The sequence below is a fragment of the Chroicocephalus ridibundus genome, chromosome 3 (assembly GCF_963924245.1).
Source record: "Chroicocephalus ridibundus chromosome 3, bChrRid1.1, whole genome shotgun sequence".
NCBI lineage: Eukaryota > Metazoa > Chordata > Aves > Charadriiformes > Laridae > Chroicocephalus > Chroicocephalus ridibundus.
This window is the reverse complement of record NC_086286.1, coordinates 48446857-48467600: the sequence shown is the minus strand read 5'-3', so window position 1 is coordinate 48467600 and position 20744 is coordinate 48446857. Positions and strand designations below refer to the sequence as shown.

At 40.3% G+C, this 20744-nt stretch overlaps 1 protein-coding gene across 2 annotated transcripts in view; it reads right to left on the bottom strand.

Moving 5' to 3' along the window:
• The window catches only part of EGLN1 (egl-9 family hypoxia inducible factor 1), a 37236-nt gene that overhangs the window by 3858 nt on the left and 12634 nt on the right, over positions 1-20744 (bottom strand). For both annotated transcript variants that reach the window (XR_010070299.1, XM_063329040.1), the window contains exons 2-4: positions 4934-5053; positions 2568-2704; positions 1059-1126 (exon numbers count right to left, since the gene is read on the bottom strand). Coding sequence is in view for 1 of the 2 variants with exons in the window: in XM_063329040.1 (XP_063185110.1) it covers positions 1059-1126; positions 2568-2704; positions 4934-5053 (325 nt within the window). In the remaining variant the exon portion in view is untranslated. The remainder of the gene's footprint in view (positions 1-1058; positions 1127-2567; positions 2705-4933; positions 5054-20744) is intronic.

Here is a 20744-nt window from a genome sequence, read left to right as displayed (position 1 = left end):
CGCGGGCAGACAGACAGCCAGCCCGGCTTCCTGCAGAGACCAGGCGGGCGTCATCCGGCATTCCTGACCGCCTGGGAAGCCACCGAGCAGCAGGACAGCCTGCCCGGCTGCAGCCGAGGGACTCCCCGCCTTTCTGTGCGAGCCAGGCGGGAGCTGCACTGCTCTTACCGCTCCCGAAATGAACCAAGTCGTCGGCCGCACCAAGGGGCACTGAACTAAACCGCAGCTCTGGCAGCCCCTACCTAGCCCTGGGGCTACTTCTGAGCTTCGGACGCCTACCAGCGACGAATGGATATCTCATTTGGAAACGACTAGCCCATGTCTTCAGTATCATCGGCTTCAGAGTTCTTGACAAAACAGTGGAGAAAACGTCCCAGTGCATGTGTGCACTTGTGGTATACCTGATTTTGGTTTAATTTTAAACTACTGTAACAAACACAAAATCATGATGGCAATTACAATCATGACAGAAGTCCTAGACCGTTTCTCCTTATAATGCTAATTTGAACAGGAAAATTAGATCAACTTCCTCTTGAGGGAGAAGCCAGAAAAGGAAAACAGATGCTAGATATGTGGAATTGGAAGTGGAGGAAATAACTCCATGCTTTGATTCCAGATTTTAATTTTAGGCTTTTGTTTTTCTGAGAGAGAGATTCTAGTCCAGTTAAGTTGTATTCACTTGTTGAATCTCTGTATTCAACCAAAACTATTTCCAGGGCTCTCGGTTCTGCAGCGCCTCGCAGTCTCTGCTGTATTTACCCTCCACACCTATTAGAGAGACAGGACTAGAGAGAAGCTGTACCCCCCGTATAAAAATACTGAGCAGCCTCAGGTCTCAGAAGAAGTGTGAGCCGGACAAGGCGCTGACCTGGATTTCCCAAGGCACTGCCTAGCCGCTCAACCACCGGATCACCTTCCTTGTAAAACCTGGCTCTCAGGGAGTTACGCCGTTTTTCTCCCCCTTTTTGTGCATAAGGTGGGCCAAGCAGGTGAGGCTGGGCTACTTAGCTATTCTTCCAGAAAAAAACAGAACACAGAAAATATTAACAAGAGATTACCTGTTAGATATTTTACTTTAGCTCGTGCTCTTTCATCTGCATCAAAATACCACACTGTTATTGCGTACCTAGGGAAATAGATGGAAAAAGAACTCCTGAACTATGAAGAGAAAAAACAGTGAAGCACTTGACATAAAACACAACCTAAATGAGATGATACTTCTGCAGTCTGACAGAAAAAACATTTCATAAAGCAAGCAGGTTTGGGGTTTGTTTTTTTCTGTTAGTAGGTATTGTCGGAACAGTCATTGAAAGGGTGACACTGCTGCTCTAAGTTTGCGCTTCTTTTTCCTGATGAGTGGCTATTACAATTCTTGTCCAGAACCTGTAATAGAGCCTCTGTCTGTAACACCTTGCCCTGTGACCTCATCTTTTACTCAGTCAAGGCCATCACTTGAAGAACCTCTTTTTTTGGACGTTTGCCATAAGGGAAAGTTAACTACTCCTTCTCACACAGCTCCTCCGGTTTTCCACTGCCTGTTAAGGATTTAAATATGAAATGCCAGCTATTGAGAAAAGACTTTAAGTAGCTTTAGTAAATGGCATTTCACCCTCTGACTCTGCTTGGAGCACGAAGGGGGAGGGGAGAGCAGTACAGCCTCAAGGCTGCAAGAGGACCCGCCGATGGCAGTTTCAAGTTACTTCTTGCAAAGGTACTTGTTATCTCACAGCTCCAGTCAATGTTCATTGCTCTGGACATCAAAACGTGTTGCGACATGGGCAACAGGAAGTCTGAATCAAGGGCTCCTAATGATTTACCTACTGCTGCTACCTGGAAATGCCACTCAAGATGTGGGGGCAGCGCAGGCAGGTACCTTTAGCATCACCCACTGCCCTGCAGTGAGAGACAAAGGAGATATCAAGTTCCTTCTGTGATTCAGACTGGGAGCAACTCCTTTAATACTCCAGAGGAAAGAGAAGATTTGTGTATCAAAGGTCGTTTCTGCCCCACAGCCCTCTCCCAATTCCCAACTTAAACTAAGCCACCCCTAGAATAAAGAAGGGAGAGTGAACATGACTGTCTTCTAACAACTCCCTCTGCCTCAACAAAAGAGAAGATAAAAGTGAAGTATCCAGTCGATCTTTCAGTAACACAGTAAGGAGCTAAGGACAAAGGGAAGGGACCACAGTCAAAAGCCATTACAGAGAAATAATGAAGAGAACATCCCCTGGCCAAGGTGGGGTCTCTGCTTATGGCTCTGAGTGCTCCCATCCAGTTCTGTCAAGTACACTTCTGGTGTTTCCACTCCACCCCTCCTACCCACCCAAGCAGATATTTTCTCCAAAATAAGAGATCAGACATCAGTACGAACTCGGCAGCACAGTGGAAGCCTAACCAATCAGTAGGAAAAAAACCCAACACCTTCTCGTCATTGTGCAACTGGAACTGTACATGGGAACACCCGGGATCAGATCATAATTCAGAGTGGCAATCATTTCTCATTAGGATTCGCTCATTTCTTGATAAAAGAGACATGATGCAATATAGAGAGAGTCCATTAGTCCTACCTTGTAGCAAATGCTGGCTGTACTTCATGAGGGTTGCGGCGATCAGACCAGAAGAATAGCAGTCTATCAAATTTGGGTTCAATATCAGCGAATTGGGCTTTACCTTCTGGAAATATTCGAAGGATGCCTCCACTTACCTACAAATTAAGTATTTAAAAGCAGTGCTTGAAAACAATGACTCATTGTATTTAAAAGTACTGAATATCACATTTGAAAATACTTCAAGCACTTGGAACTGAAATAAAATCCTTTATCAGATGCATTTCATTTAACAAAACGTTCTACACGTTTTTCACTGAGTCATTTCAGAATGCTCGCAAATATTAAACCTTCATTCATGTTTAAGTAAAAAGCTGTGGGTTTAGATTCGTCGCTTTTTAGCTGCATTACTTACTTGCAAAAAATGGGCAAGACTGATTTATAATACACAGGTGGCTAAAACCATGCGAACACAGATGAGAGAAACATTGTATTTCACATCCCAGTTTCACCCTTTCCCATTAGAGAGCCTACTTCATTTAACAGCAGCACAAGTTTATGTCAATGTTTCTGTAATTAAGATGAGGAACGACTAGGAAACTTCAAACTAAAGCCTAAATCTGCATTACTCCTGGTCAATTTAGGTCTCTTCTAGGCTTTGAAAAAACAGTTGGACCTACCTATGTATGTCTAGAAAACAGCACAAGCAGGTGGGGTTAATTATTTTTACGTCATGTTAACTTCTTCCTACTGATGGCACTGACGTTGTTAAATCTAACTATAGATAGCCACCGTACGCCTTCATGGGGAAGTCGTAACAATGCAAGTACTAACAAGGTAAATTGATATAAATTACTGTTTTAATTGTGATCTAAATCGTCAAACAAGGAGTGACAATTTAGATCAATTTGTTCTCTTACAGAAAGTTTGAGCTTCTTTCTTTGCTAACCAGCATACTTGATAATATATTAATTTGTAATTTAATATAAATTTTGCAGGAAATAAAGTATCTTTGTTCATAAATTGAATATCTAGCCAATAAATTTTTTTCAGTTATTGCAAAAATGCAGCTGGCCTTGACTTCTACACTGTAGTATGTATTCATTTTTTTTCCAGGAGAGAAACCGTAAATCAACTAAAAATGCCCGAAGCTGCATTTTAAGATGTTCAGTCCAACCAGTGTACTTATGTGCAAAGATGCTATCATGGCAAAAGGAATTAATTTTCTAATTGAAAGATCAAATCTATTGAAAGATCAAATTTGACATTTCAAAAAGCAAGTCAGAAAGGGAAAGCTTCAAGTGCATCCATTTCTGATTCAGCTTTCCAATCTACTAGTTTTACACGAGTATGTTATCGGTCTCATCCAGCTCTTACAAGAAACGGATAGCGCTCAAGAAAAAAAAAAAAGAAAAAGAAAACCTCTCAGCTGCAACCTGTGTTATCCATATCTGGTACATCCAACTCACAGAAACTGACTGCTTACGTGCTCTTCCACATGCTACGTCCTAAGTACGATACAAGTATCAGTAGTTTTGGTTTTTTTTTTTTTTTTCCCATATACAAAGAGCAGAAATTTTCTCCATAACGAACTGCACAGTAATCGAGGAATAAACAAAGATATCTTTGCATTACTCTCTCATGCTTTCAATACAGCCAGTTAGCTACATCCATTCTTCAAATCTACCTAATCCTTATTAAAGGTACTTTTTATCATAGTCACTACATCTATGGAGAGCTTCAAGTCATTGATAGTAAATTCTTAGACCACTTCAACTGTGTTATAAATCCTTATCTATTCTACACCCTATATCTACAATGATACGAAGACTTGTGCTGCTTTGAACTACAGTGATATAGCATAATCGTAACACTTGGCTCATCTGAAACTGCTCCCAAGCTACGGCATCTTTCTTTTTATAAGCATACTCAATTAAGTAATCTAGTTGCACAAACAATAAACTCAAGATTCAACTTGACTATAAGGAAAAATAAACTAAAAACTATTATCTTCCAAATATTCTTTTTTTACTCTTTGTGTGTGTGTGTTTATCATACAAGTAATGTACAATAAGTTGCATAATTAGATATTTATGAAACTTGGATACTAGCAGATATTTATATGTATAATTAAGAACATACATGAAAAACACGCAACTTTCCTTGAATCTTACCGTCAAGGAGGTGCTGTTGGCACCGTTTAAAACCTTGAAAAACAAACGCCCCGTTTCTATCTGCTCTCACTAACTGCAGAATCAGCGGGGCAAAGGATAACCACAGTTAACATGATGTAAGAACACAACTAAGGCACAGAACAAGGACCTGCAGCAAAGGTGCACTACCAAGTATACGTAAAAAAAAAGTTATAGAAAGAAACTATTGCATACCTTGGCATCCCAGTCTTTATTAAGATAATATATACACGTAACACATCTTCCGTCTCCATTTGGATTATCAACATGGCGCACATATCCTGTTCCATTGCCTGGATAACAAGCCACCATAGCCTAGAGTCAAAGAATCAAAGAGGAGAATTAATTTTATCTGTGTTTGGGGGAAAAGTCCACATTTTCTCTGTATTAATTCCTAAGTAATTAGTACATAAGCAACAGAAAAAAATACATTAGAAATAATGGGAAAAGAATTTTTTTATCTGTGTTTTCTTTCTAGTTGAAACCTGGTTTTAAACACAAACAGATGTCTACAACAATGGCATGAAACACATTGAGAGGAACACTATTAATTAAGGTACGTAAGGTGAGGCTGCTCCCATGTTGTGACTAATCCTTCAGATTTCCCTCCCATGAATGAAATACAGGGGAGGAAAACGTCTTGTATATAATTAAGTAGCATGTGCTTCTCCTTGTGAGAAGAATACTGTTTTTTCCAGACTCAGGTTCACAGGCAGATGTGTTTTTCTCTCCCCCCGCCGTGTTTCCAATGCAAAGAATTCCTCCTCAAAAAGTAGTGTCAAACTTCATTTTGAGGAGACTTTTTAGACAAGATCATTAGCCCATCTTCCTCAATCACTCCAAGTGCATTCTTGGGCTTGCCTTTTGTCCTGTACATAGGAGGTCTTTGAACCTTTGTTGAAACAAGCCTACATGTACAACAAAAACATCCTTTTTAGTCAAGAAGTGAGAAACCGAAAACATGCACCAAGCAGCAATCTGCAATAACCTTCTGACATCAAACGATTCCCAGTACAGTAGTATATTTAACTTCTCGTGCTGCACTTAGCTCAGCTGACTTGAAAGACCACTCGACGGTGGTTTGGGTTTTGAGTCCTCAGACACGCGGATGTGCATGTGACACAAACTGGCCATCTTGGTAGCGGATGGTCTGATTAGCTTGATTAGCTATGGGTTTGCATGGCTGGTTTGTTGTACAGCACATCCCCCATATCTTTATGCATTTGCTGGAAATAGTAACGATTTCAGGTTTTTGAAAGAGATCAGAACAAAGTTTTCCAGGCCAAGTCATCCACTGCCACCACAGTACTCAGACGTCTGCAGTGACAAAATACTTTCTGCAAAAAGTCGTAACATGAATTTAAAAGAAAAGCAAAAAAGCGAGTTTCTACCAACTATCCAATATACTACTAACATCAATAAATGTCCGCTCTCCAAAAAAAAGAAAAAAAAAAAAAAAGAGACACAACTTTTAAATGCAATCATTCCTGTCTAGATTTAGCCTGGTTAAGTTAGAATTTAAAGTCAGACCTCCAGATTTCAAACTCTTTCACCTCTCTTATGTAAAAGAGTTTTCCAAATAATGTATTAACTGTGAAAACACAGCCCATTCGATTAGGAGTATTTCAAATCAGCTGCTTCAGTGCTTTTTTTGTTTTATGCTGATAACTTTAACCTTCCCCCCACCTTTTCTAAATGTTAACAAATACAGCTTTCCACAGTTTGCCCGACTTGCAAGAAATTGTGCTTTTGAGCAGACTGAGAAATAGTTTAGAATACTTGCAGTTCAATCAGTAAGGTATTTATATATCACATATAAGCAGAATGGATTTCACTATAGCAGCAAAAATTTTAAATCTTTATTTCCATATATACTCTACCAACAGAAGAAGCAATTTTTTGGTAGCTCCTTCTAGGCAGAAATGAGAATATAGTATTTGCCAAACAGCACAATAGCACTGTGGCTATAAAAACCTCTAAAAATTAAGACAAACTTCATTCACAAGAGATGGAAGTGACGACACTGCATGAAAAGTACTCAAAACTACAAAATTAAAATACACTTGTAATTCTGAGATTAGGCACTTCAGCTTCTCAATCCCTTTACTGTAATCATAGTGCAGTCATCATTACAGGTCTCACGTTATGTAAACATATTACATGTATCAAGTTATGTGACCTAATATTTGGCAAAGCCATTACTTATCAGTTTTGCTGCAGGAAGATAAACCCACAAAAATCAAAACAGTGAGTTAAAGATACCAAATAATGTAATAAGGGTTCTGTAATTTCCTTTCTTACGGAGAAAAAAGGAAGAAAACAAAAGCGAAGCTGGGCTGGAAGAGGAAGATATTTGGTTTCCACTGAAAGCCAACCCTCTTGAAAAAAGGCCCATGTACCACTTAAACCCTATCAAGCTCTCACGGACCATAAACAGTGCCGAGAGCAAATCCAGCTCCAATCCTCTATCATGCCTAAAACCAGGAAAATTATAATTTAATTCCAATTTTTGCTGAGAAGTATCATGTAAGTTAAACCCCAAAGTTAGTTGTTGCTCAACATCTGCATGGAACAGCTACTGAAACTCATTCGGAATGAAGAAAACATTGAGATTGAGTAGCTAGAGCAATGTCAATTCTCACTGAAATAATTCAGGGTTAGACTCAGATATGAAAAGGTCTTCATGCATGTAAATGACCTAAATATCTTTCACTGAGCCAGAAAACCTAGCGTTGAAAGTTTAGGACAGTTCCCAGGTCTCGCTGGCCAATACAGGGTGTTTTTTCGAGGGCACACTTGGTTGCCATGTGTTCCTCAAAAAGATAATTTTGCAGTTAGAGAAGCATAAATTTGCATCCGATTGCTATAGTTTCCTTTATAAGGTGCTGAAATGTGTACTTGTTCTCTTTGCTGAAGGGAAATCAGGAAAAGAATCTATAACATCAATGTTGCTGAATAAAAAGAGGACCAGCAGCACTTTTTGGAAAGTCTGGGGAAATGCCAGTTGTCATCAACTTAACATAAAGAGCAGCCGTATTCAAATTCAATGTCAGAAGCGTTTCATACAATCAGTTGAGTCTAAAATACTGACAATGTATAAAAAAGCCCTTGTTTTTTTTACTTCTGCTATCATCAACTGCAAGAGACGAGAAACAGCTTTGCTGCGATAACTTATCTAATACATATTTGTTATAACAGTAAGAGTGACTCAGCCATTAGCGGCAAATTGGAAAGCAAACAAATTCACCAATCAGCCTGTGTAGCATAATATACATTGCTTTTGCCAGTTAGTGTGACAGTTCCTTCTCGCCAATTGAACTGTGATAAGGAAAGGCACAAAACGTAACGATTTACAGGGCATGGGAAATAATATTGCTTTGTGGTAGAATACAAAGTGAGTTCGTGTCAAACTGTCAGGTACTGCAAGATTACTCACACGGAAAGGACAAAAAAAGTGACCCATGTAAATGATGAAGTCACATGGTTTTGTTGTTTTACCATTTTCCAGTATGCATAAGCTAGCAAATATATGTATGTCAGGCAAAGAGAAAATTTTGGGCTTGTGGCTTTTAAAAGAAAAAAAAAACAAAAACAAAAAAACCAAAAAAACCCAACAACATGCAAAAAACCCAACACTGTTAAGGGCAGTCAAAAAAGCCAGGCATTTGCGACCCGAGTGTTCAAAATTCCTTAGCATTTTAGATTATGAACAACAAAAGTTGTTAGCTCTCCAAAATAGAGACCTACTTGTCTCATCAGTTCTCTCATAAAAGCAATTGATGAATTAAACACCAGGCATTACCTGCGTTTTCTTAATAGAAAATGAGGCCTCCCCTTTTGTGCTTCTTGGGCATTACAACTTTAAAGCATTCAGTAACCCTAATTTCTGCAAAGAATATATTTAAATCACACACTGGATTTGTTCACCCACCGGATCCCTTTGCAAACACTTTTAATATTATCCTTTTTTAACCCAGGAGCATCCTCTTGCAGTCTGAGCACTCCTGGCCTAAGATACCCTCTGGAATTCATGAGTAATGGAGAAAGCATGAAAGCGCCCTCCCCACTCTGCAATCCGCCCAACTTCTGTCTATCAAACCCAACTACTCACCCACTTAAAAAGCTGCTGATTGCTCATTCACACACAGATGTTCTACATAAAAGTGTTTACCTCTGGAAAATTAACTTTAGAACGAGCACCATTAAGTTATTAACAGAAGAACTAATTGAAACCACAGATTTTTTTTTTGCTAAGCATCCGCATCCTTAGTGTGCCAGCCCTTACTCTACTTTGCAATTAAATGCACGAAGGTAACATCAGAGGGAATAATCCATAGTTTCGTTCACGATGTAAAGAGCCATCAGCTAAGACACCCAACCCTAGGAGGCACAGCACATCAGTGCAGCACAAAACTGTTGACTTCAATTAGGAGCAGCCTCCATCCTCTTCATGGAGAAGTATGACAGCCTCACCCATATGTAAAGAAGATAAATAGACGGAAGGTTTTTCCTCTGTCCTCTCCATTCCTCTCACAGCTGGATATCCGCAAGTTTAGGTATTGCTCCGTAAGAAAAGGAAGCAATAATAGCAAACTCTTAGAAAAGAGGGGAAAATACCAGTTACATGACAGAATGAAATTCCTTGGGGGAAACAACCACAAACATAAAATGGAGAGAGGACGTGTGTTCTGTCATATTAATTTATTAATGTGAAATAACTTTATTGTTTAGCTCAGATTAAAGAAAGCTGCATCAGTCAAGGAGATGTCACTTTTGCTGTTTGCTGAAGGAACTGCAAATCTCAGTGAGCAAAACAAGATGTCTAAATGTAAGACCAATGACTTCCTACCAAAATTTATCAGATGCTCTCACAAAGACTTCACTGGAAATCCTTGGCATGGGTCAAACAAAAAAAAAAAAAAAACAAAACAAAAAAAAACCCAAAAACCCACCCCCAAACCACCACAGGAATGAAGAACCAAAGAAAAGAAAAAAAAAAAAATATCTGTCCTGTCCCTGTTTGGTCCATCTGTGATCTATTTCTAGTTCAAGAATTTGTTCATCCCTGACAAACAACGATCCTGAGGAAATACATTTCAGTTTAAGCACGTCACTAAGATTTTTCGCAAGGTGCACAAACCAACAATCAAACCAAAGGAAAAAAGAACTGTATTGGTTCTACCTTGAATGAGCATAGTCAAGATGACTGACTTAACAGGCTAACGTGGTACAACTTGGCTTGGATTCACAGTCTTCTCCTGCAGATTCTTCACAATCTGAGGCAGAAACTTGCAACACAAAGAAATTATCTAGTGGGGAGAAACTCCTGCCAGCCTTACACAACACAGAGGAAGCTGAAAGGGGCAAAATAAACTCTTGGGGACACAGCTAATCCAAGTATTTCAATACTAACTTTCATCTGAGTAAAACTTTACGCTGATATCCTCTATGATCTAGTAGGCAAGGGCAGAGAACCAAGTGTTCACAAAAGTCCCCAGTGACACTAGAAAAGCTGGAAAGAAATACTAGCACCTGCAAAGATTCCTTTATTAAAAAACAGGCCTTTCAATCACTGTTAACTGGACAATCTGCAAGAGGAAAACAAACCACAAACAGCACAGTACTTCACACATCCCCATGAGAGAATGGGAATCCGCAAGTTTGAGTCAGAAGCTAACATAAAGAAGAGGCAGACACATTGCAGCAGCTTCAAATCACTGATCTTTAAGCCCTCTCTCCTAATACTAAGTTACCACTGCAGCCATCCAATTTGTCTATTAGCAAATGAGTATTTTCTGTTGCATTTTAGCTGCAGGTTAAAACAAACCAACCCCAGCTACTTCAAATACCAGCTATTTGGGTTATCTTCTGGCAAGCACAGAGTAGAGCTGCTCTTCTAGGAAAAAAAACAACTGCAGGCAAGGACAACAAGTGGGTGACCCCAGGCTGGGGTGACTGCTCTCCTGCGGCTGCTGAAGGTAGCAGCAGAAGTTCTAACAGGCTTGGGAAAGCTGCCGGCTCTCCAGCTGGCAAAGGGAAGGCAAACTGAACGGAGAACAGAGATGAAAAATGAACTCAGATAGGAAGGGAGAGAGGAAAAACTGAGAGCTGACATAGCTTCTTACACTATAAATAGAATCAACACATAGCTGTGTATGTGGTTTCTATCTTCCATGAGCTTCTAGGTAGTCCAGAAACTAATGGTAACCTGACTTAACCTCACTCCTTCCCAGGCCTTTCAATCCAATGGCCAATGCAAGATTTCTACTTGTTTTGACAGAACCACATTTCATAAGCATACAAAAATCAAGCAACATAACACAACAGCAAAATTCAGCACAGCAGATTAATACTTCTACTACGTCGTTTATTTCTAACTTGCCAACCAGGTGTTGATTTCTCAGACTGAAGTTCAGAGAAAGCCCTGCCAACCCAGCAGTTCGCTGGCACGCTCTTCAACTTCTCTTCACATTAAGTCACTGCTTTACTCTTGTCTTTGATTTTAAGCAACGTTTACCTGCTTACAACATTAATTTCACATACTCTAATATTAAACTGACACAAATCAGAAGGCAGAAACTGTCATGCTGGTTCTGTGGCTGTGTTCAGCCCGGCACTCTAGAGCCAGAAATCCACACAGAGTTTGAATTTAAGCCAAACACCTTGAATGTAACCAAGGTGCCACTCGGCAAACAAGCTCAGGTATTTTTTGCTGTAGCTGCATAAAGTTTGGTACTCCCCCTTTACCGTTCAATTCTAATTGCACTCAACAACAAGATGACACGAAGTTGACTTCCAAATACCATTCCTTCCACTCCTGCATGCACACAGGCTCTAAGAAACGTTCATGAGCTTTTGCACTGCTGAAGAAACTTGTATACAAATATAGCTAATTCATCGGTTTTTCCAAATGGCACAGAAAAACGCAGAACTGTAGTTGCGTAAGTCTGATATTTGGGAAATGGCTCTGAATGTGGGATGTGCTCACATTCAATTAATAAATCTAATAAATAAAACTTCCATAGGAAAGAGAAGCTCCTGTGAAACTATGAAACAAAACCTGGGGGAGATGGTGGAGATTCTCACCGAGGGGACAGAACACATCTCAAAAGGTGAGCTGATGAAAGACTGAAAGCAGAGTTATAGACAGACATAACAGGAAGACCTAAAATACACTTCCTAACTCCCAGCTGAAGTCCTGCAGCTCCCCATGAGTCCACTACTAGACTGAGATAACAACATTTAAACATTAACAAGGCTCTGTCTGCTCTCCTGTACCCGAGCTTCTGAAGTTGCAAGTCCCAGATCTCCAAACGCAGAGATGGCTGGGCCAGCTTACAAGCTTCGGGGGTGGGAACAAAAAAAAAGAAAAAGCAAACCACAAAACAGATTGTATCTTTCGTAATAGTTAATGCACTGGCATTTTCCAGGCTGCTAGCCAAATTAGGTAGGACTTGCCTGTTCTCAAAATTAATGCCAGTTTAACCAAAAGGTGCTGTTTTAAAACTTAATCAGTGAAACCAATGCAAATACCCTTGCAGCACTTCAATCTTACGAAGGCCTAGGTTCCGTGAACTTAATTAATCTAACTGTTTATTAGGAAAATAAGCCCAGGTTCAAATCTAAAGAAGTATTACAGAGTTGTGTGCTGGCATAAATGGAATATTAAAAAAAATTTATCTAAGTCATCTCTGAATATAAACAATGTCTTCAAGACTAAACCACCTGCAATCCCATAAAAAATAAAAAAAGGAAAGATTTAATATGAGCACATCCAACCTATGTTAGTGCTTCAAAGCACTAATAATTCCCCTAAGGTTCAACATGACACACTCTGATAGTTTTACTACAAATTTAAAAAAAGAGTTGACAACCTATAACAAACAACCATAAAAATCCCCTAGATATATCTAATCCAGCCTTCCCAAAGAAGGTAGATGAAAGAGAACTGTCACCAGGGACAGAAAGTTCTCTCTTAAAAGTCTAGAAGCAAACACAACATTTGACTTTGCAGCTGAGAAGGGTGTAAAGCATACTTTGATTTGTGTCAACCTAAATCTGTCTACATTATGATTAAATAAGCTGACCAATACACTTCAGATTCAACTAACTGTTGAATAATGTAAAATGTGTTTGTAGAATTGGCTGGCCTCCATGGATAACCCCCCATTCCCTCCAAGAGGAACAGACTGGTGACTCAAGTGTTTTGGCACTGTACAAAAATTTTAGAGAAATAAGTCAATCAACACAAATTTTAAGAGTCTGTTTTTAATTTAACATCGTAAGTGCTTTGAAATGAAGAATACAGTTTAGAAAATAAGTACTTTGAAACTTTTTTTCCCCAAGATGGGGCAGAACGTTCTGCTCTCACCTGCGACTAGTCACCTTACTAATTTCATTGCTAACCATTCAGAAAGAGCCCAGAGAAGCAACATCTTTAAGAACTAAAAATAACACAACACTAAAACAAATTACAACAATGCACTAAAATAGTAGAGAAGTCTCATTCAGCTACATCACTTAAAATATATTCTGACAGTAGTTTGTGCACACCGGATTTCCAGAGCCAACCACATGACACGAGCAGGTGCACTGATGATGACACATGAAAAAGCATGGTTACCTATTTTAAGATTATTACATACGGTCAGTGTTTAGTTGTGAGAGATCTACTGGATAAACTGAACTTACGTTACCTTAAAAATAAAGCACGCACACTAGCCCAAACTTCAAAGCTGGAGACTTTTCATACTTCTTAATACCAGGAGAGGCTGGGGAAGAAGAAACCCTAAGGATTAAGGGTGGGCAAGGGGTAGTTGTTTTTTGTTTTTATTTTTAAACAAAATCTCATTGTAATAGCCCTGAAAGTGAATGGTTGAAATATCTGGCATTTAAAGAATATCACTCATCGTTACTACTCTTCTCTCCCTGAAACTATACATACTGAGATGCCTGGAACTTCTTCCCTATAGAAGATAAGAAACTGTAAACGTTAGTTTTGCTAAATACTAGGATATCTCTCTCTCTCTAAAAAAAAAAAAAAAAAAAAAAAAAAAAAAAAAAAAGGACTGATTTTCATTTCTTACTTAAAAGTGGAATTTTGTTTCTGCCTGAAGGAGCAAAATAACGACATAACTGAAATTTAGCTTGCAGGGAAGATATCTTTATATAAATTTGCATGTTGTGCAACTGCATGGTAATAGCGTTGCATGTTTAGTACCATGGTTAGCCAGAAGGTACTTGTGTACTGTAAGCATCTTAAGTTTACTGCATCTGCATGAACATTTACTAAAGTGTTCAAGTCAAGCTCTCAGCTACCACCTCTGGATTTTAACCACGGAGGATTTACTACCATAAACAGTATGTTGAGGAAAATTAGTTTAAAAATAATTTTTAATGGTATTTGCAAGGACATACGAGATTCAGCATGCCCACAGCATTCCAAACTTGACACCATACGCTACAGAATTCACTCCTACTATTCGAGTCCAGACAATTCTTTGAAATTATTCATAAATTAAAAAAAAAATAAATAAAACAACAAATAACTATGCACTGAAATGCTAATAGACAAAGGACTACTTTAATTTATATTAACATCGCCCAAAAGCCTGATGGAGTTTTAAAGCCAAACAGCAACAAACAGCCTGTAATATGCTTTCAAATCACCTACAATTTAAATCCAAGAAATGCTGACTCTGCCCATACTGCTTTTTATGGGCTTTCACACACAAACTGTCTCCATCCAAGCCCTTCTTTACAACCCCACCATCACACTGTAATAGGGCCTCTCTCCCAGCTGGTATAAACAAAACTTGGGGGTTTTTTGGTTTTAACCAGATCACCCAGTGTATCCAGTTCAAACGTAAGCAGGCATTATACAAATCTAGTGGTGTTCTAGCTGCATCCAGCTCCCATCAGTGCTCACAGAAAGCCTTGAGGAACAGCTGTGGCCACACAGAGTTAAGGACTGACCATAAACACCAGGAGCAGAACTGCTGATGCTGGCATGCGAGTCACAGAAGTGACTCCAAAATCCACCCCTTCCATGTACGTCCCAGCAGAGCCAGCCACGTTATTTCAGGTCAAGGAGGCAGCGGGGAGGCTGTGCCAGCTTGGTGCAACTGCTGGAGGAGGGCGGCTCAGGCACACGATGTATTTCCTCTAGGAGTAGGCGGCCATGTGAGCACCAGAAAGATCTGAATGTACCCAACACTGGCTCCAGGCAGCAAGAAACACCTGAGGAAATCGCTCATCCTCGCCGAGCTGATACAAAAGCTCCACCATCTTCTTAATTCAGCCGACTCTACGGCAAATTTATGTTCATAGCAGCAACAAGATCAACGTTAGGTTAGGACCTCCTGCAGAGAGCAGAGCTCCCCGGTCCTGCTCCAACACGCTTCTCCCCACTCTCCCCATCAGTCGCAATCACTTATTCCCCAAGACACCAGTGTGATGGAAAAACACATCACCCTCACACCTTGGGAAAAATACAACGTGCTGCATTACCAATTATCAACTGATTAAAAGGAACCCATCCGGTTTGTTTCAAGTCCATTTATACTTGGCATTAGGAAGCTGCTACAAAAACAACCAATCCAAGCAAAAAAGCTACTTTCTTTCCTCCCTGACACTATCTCAATAACAAAAATATTATTTTATATACTCATTAAATTGTTCACCCTTCCTAAAAGGCAAGTAGGCTTCTCCACAGATCGGCCCTTTTCTGTGAACAAAACTAAAATACCTGTTGATGCTATCTGTCAAGGCTCCTGTCAATCACCATTGCTGTGACTGTCTAACTTGACAAGTATTGTGGTTAGAAGTACCATGCTAACCTAAAACTCCACTCTAAATACCAGAAGGTGGTGGAACCAAACTCCACACAAAGTGATGTCATAAGAAGAAATGTTATTAAGTGTATGAAACCTGACACTGAGGGAAACAAGACCTTTTTTTTTTTCCAGCCATAGACCACGCTTTAAAATGAAATTTCTGTATCATTACTGAAAATAAACAACACATCTTCTGAAACATGTGTCTGTTATTGTACACTAACAGTGGATAGTAGTTTCTGAATAGAAGACAGCATTTTAGGAAATTACTCGTGGGCAGCCAACTGATTCACTAACCTCTATTATGTGTAGTACATGGCCCTGTATCTTTACGCTAAAGATACTACAGACACCAGAACTCATGTTGTATCCTAAGTCTTCTCCTGACCTGAGATGAGCAACCAAAGAAAAGGAAAACCAATTCTGAAGCCAGAGAAAAGCTGAAGGGAAGAAGAGGGAGGAAGAGTAGGAGCGGGTAAGAACCCATGGACGGCAGAGGAGCCTGCCAAACACGCGCTGCTGTGGTAACGAAGGGAGCAAGTTCCACAGCATGGATTTGAATTGCGACTGCCCTGCTACTAACCCCGTGAAATCAAGCTGCAAGCACTAACGACTGAGATACCCCATCAGGCCTCAGCTATAATTGCTTTTCTGTGTCTACCCGTCCCTTAATCAGCCGCACTACAACACATCTCAGACACCAGAGGTTACTTGTCAGCACACAGAATTGCAACTGAAAATAAGAAAAAAGCCACCGCTCCATGCACAGCGCAGAACTATCCACTCTGCTCACATCCACCCACTGCGTGCAGAAGGCTGCTCACATAATCTGCCTCCCAGATAAAACGCTCACACGGAGTGGCCTTGCAAAAAACTACTAGAAACAAAAAGGTGAATTCAAATTGCAGATGCAGTAACAGCAGATAACTGTGGCGTTCCTACCAAAATTCTTCCATTAGTTCCAAATGGTATCGACCTATTTCATGTTTTAAATAGTTACCTAGTTTTTACTGGGAGGGGTTACACACTGAATCATTATACATGAAGATTTAGCTTATGTTTAATTATAAATTCTTCAGGGAAAGCACTGTTTCTGCATTGCTTATTCACATGAGCAAAATGGGTTTCAAGCCTATAGGCAGTAACACATAACAGTATTACCTGCTTACTTAAAAACTGTTTCAAACTAAATTCACAAATAGGAAAACAACAGAGCTTAGGATGCAATCCAAAAACACCACAGCCCAGGATGCTCTATAGGATCCAGGAGTGTACTGTGGCAGCTGGGAAGGACAACGGCACCCCAGGCTGCACCCCCAGGAGCAGAGCCTGTACACTGAGGGAGGTGATGGATGCCCCTTCACCCAGCACTTGTTTGTCCCCAGCCCCTACCACTGCACGGGGCTCTTGCAGGTGCAGGGCTTTGCATATGCCCTTGCTGGTCTTCATAAAGCCGCTCTCGGCACATGCCTCAAATCTGTCTGTATCTCTCTGAACGGCAGCTCTGCCCTCAAACGTATCGACTGGTCACCCAGCTTGGCACACAAACACAAACCCTCAAGTGCCAGTAAAAAGACTGTGTTTTATTCCCAAGATCAACACAAGCAATGCTATGCAGCTATCAGCAAGACTACAGAAAACAAGAATTTTCTTCCTCTGTAAAGGCAACCTCAATTAAGGGTTCGAAAGCCAAGCCAAGATAACTCTTCCTTGCAAATGAAGGACAGATGACGAAAAAAAGAGAGAAGTGTAAGCGTTTTTTCAAAGGGAGAAACCTCAAAGGGACTCCACCTTCCTACCACTGCCAAATTCTGTTCTCCACAGAGATCCTGAATAATTCCTTCACTCCCTCTGGAAAGCTCAGGGGGCAGGGGGCAGTGTTTTGGAATTTTCCCTCATTCTAAGGCAATTTTTCTCTGGGGTTTTACTATGGAGTTATAACCAGTGGAACTGTGAAAGCTAAAGCCTCAATGGTGAGGAAGGGTAATTTCTTAATAGCTTTGTCTTTCATTGGATGTACCTTCGAAGTAGCAGGATGCATGTTTAGAAAGAGTAAAAGGCCCAGTAAAAAGTAAAAGTCAAAAGGAACACCTCTGCAACATCCGTGTTGCTACATGAGAAGAGAAATTGAAAATAAAGATAGTTGATCTACGTTTCTTGCCCTGTAGAGGAATATTATTTTCCATGTTTGCAAGGCTCTAGTTATAGGACTAAATAAGTAAAAATAACGTATGTTTATCTTATTAATACCTATATAGCCCACAATATAATTTTGGCGTAGCCTTTGGCTCATGAGAGAGACCACTCCTGTTTTCTATTTTCGCTGAGGAAAACGACAAAGTCAGGACTCCAGTCTAGGAACTCCTGTGTTGTTCTTGAGTCTGTGCCAGGTGTTAGGAGGCCTTTGGGAGTCGCTACATGTCATTTTGTCCAAGCTACAATGAAGATGAAATAAAAATTTACTTGAGGCATTAATTTTAATGCAAAAATTAGACATTTTTACATGTAAAGCATTTTAAGCATGGATCTTACTCCCGAGGCATTCCAAAGTACCGGAACAGGCAAAGCAAATAGCAATAAAGTAGTAAATTGCAGCAGAAATTTCACTACAGCAACCTAACCTCCTTTCAGTGAAAAATGAGGGTTACCAGCAGGATTCCCACAGGACCCGTACTTTTCAGACATGACCTGGGAAAAGGGGGTGAGCAGCAGAGTGGCAATGTTTACGTGCAATATGGATATATGTTCCGGAATCCATCCTAGCCCTGACTGCAGAAAGATGCACGAAGAGTAAAATGATAACAAGCACTTTGACAGCAAAATGGCAGGTGAAATTCAGTAAAGAATGAGTGCAAGGGAACACTCTTGGAGGCTGGGATAAAGTCTCCTTATACACAGTGATGTCTTCTAAACTGGCTAGCATCACTGCAGAAAAAAGTGTAGTAAATACAGTCAGTTCTCCTAAGAACACCATCTCAGCACAGCAGCAGAGTGTCGTAAATCACTAGACACAGGATACATCACTATGCCAGCATACAAATTCATGATGTACTTGTACATTAATACTGGCATTCTGGTTGCCTTAAAGAGAGATGAGCAGAACGAGAAAAGCAAAACGGCAGCAGGAATGACCAGAAATGTGGAAAAGTACTGATCTGAAGAAATACTAAAAGGACTACAATTCCTCAGTTTAGGAGGGAAAGAGTGTCAGCTGAAAAATATATGGAAGAAAATCCCTGACTTCTAAAAGCATAAAAAGTAAAACTACTGGGAAATGAGTTTTCACAATGCAGAGTCTAGGAGACACTGAAATCACCAGGCAGCAGGTTTTAAACAAAAGGAAGTTCCTTTTCCATCTAATCAAACTGCGGGACTCGGTGTTACAGGATGTTGCAGAGGCCAAAAGTACAAATGGCTTTTAAAACAACATTACATAAATTAATGGCAAATATGTCCATCCATCTGTGCTTACTAAGAGTAGTGGTCCAAATGCAACCTTCAGCTCAGAGAGTTCCTGACTTGACAGAAGATGGGTGATACATAAGAGCATCCATTTGTATACATTTCAAAGCTTCACATACATACCAATTTTTGATCATTAACAACAAATAAATAATAGTGTGAACATAGACAACAAATACTTGTGTGAAACAGACATCCAATAAGGAAGAAGTCCCACCCAGCAAATATGAGAAGTCAACTTACTAGAAACTGAAACTAATTAGCCAGCATGTAAAAACAGTTTACGTTTTGAGCAGCGTAGGTCCTCAGCATTTTATCAGTAACAATGGCTGGTTTATCTCTGTTTCAATGCATTATTTTTTTTTTTCCAGTAAGACTGGATCCTCTTCAGAAACACATAGCTTTAACCTACCATTCGGGGATGGTCTAGCATCTAGTTCACACAGGAGGTCACTTCAGATGAGCACAACTCCATCTGGCTTCAATTTGTGACTAGATATAGGGCACGGATGGTCAAACTGGCATCTCCTGAGACGCACACGGCTCTTATCTTTCGAACGCAGTCCTTGCAGAGGATAGCCCATCGATGGGGTGCCTGCAACTGCTGAATACCTGGCCGAGAGCGGCAACCGAGGCAAGCCTAGCCCCCTGCACCCCTGCCAGGGACAGCCCATCTCTCGGCCCCTGCTCCTGCTCCCTGCGTTCGATTGCAAAGGAGCCCACTGCTGCGGACCGAGGTCTCCAGGGGAGCACGGGGAGGAGCAGCAAGTACGCACGGGGAATACAGAGGAAAGAAAAATGGCTACAAGTTAAACAGGGGCTTAGGATTGTAACTAGAGAGCTGCAGGTTTTTGATTTATACAACAGCCTGACAAGATGTACGAGCCTGGCTCCTACCTGTTCAAAGGTTCCCTCGTCAGACTTCTCTGAAACTGTTTTTAATGTTAAGTGGGTGACACTTTTCTTAAGTAAAATAAAACTAAAACGTACTGAAAATAATCTTGTCCAGATGTCTGTTACAAATTTGCTACATAAAATAAAAATATGGAAAATATTAAAGTAGAGCACTTCTTGGCAGTTTGTGGCTTTGAAATAGCATATTTCACTTCTCTGTCTATCAAAGTAGATAGTTATCCCCTGGTGCACTATGCCCTCTCATTACAGAAGAGGTACCAAAATCACATTTAACTTTGTAATAATTATGGAAAGGAAGTAGGAGCTTCCCTATAAATAATTGATTTTAAGTTCCTAAAATTTTGCTTAAATCAGTCTTGGGAAGCGAACACATGCTTTAAATCGGCAAGCTACCCTAGGACAGGGCTGAGTAATGGTCATATGCACAGATGAACTGCACAACAGGCAACATGGGAGAAAACAGTGAAGAGGCAGCAGCACAGACTGTAGTACAAGTGACCACCTAGATGACCAAAAGGGATCCAAGCCAGGAATATTTCAAACTGTTACATTATTTACATATGCAACCACAATTTTCCTTTAAGAAGCAAATGACCACTAGTAAGAAGACAGACTCCTGGTCACTTCACTCAGAGATGCAATAAGCAGGACTTACTACTGACTCTGCCATTCCTGGAAAAAAAACTATTATAATAGAAAACAAGCCAAATTTTGCAGTCTCTCTCCTCCACTCTAAACAGCATTATTTTTTTTTTTCCTACAGGAGGGCTGAGGTTGGCAGGCACCTCTGGAGA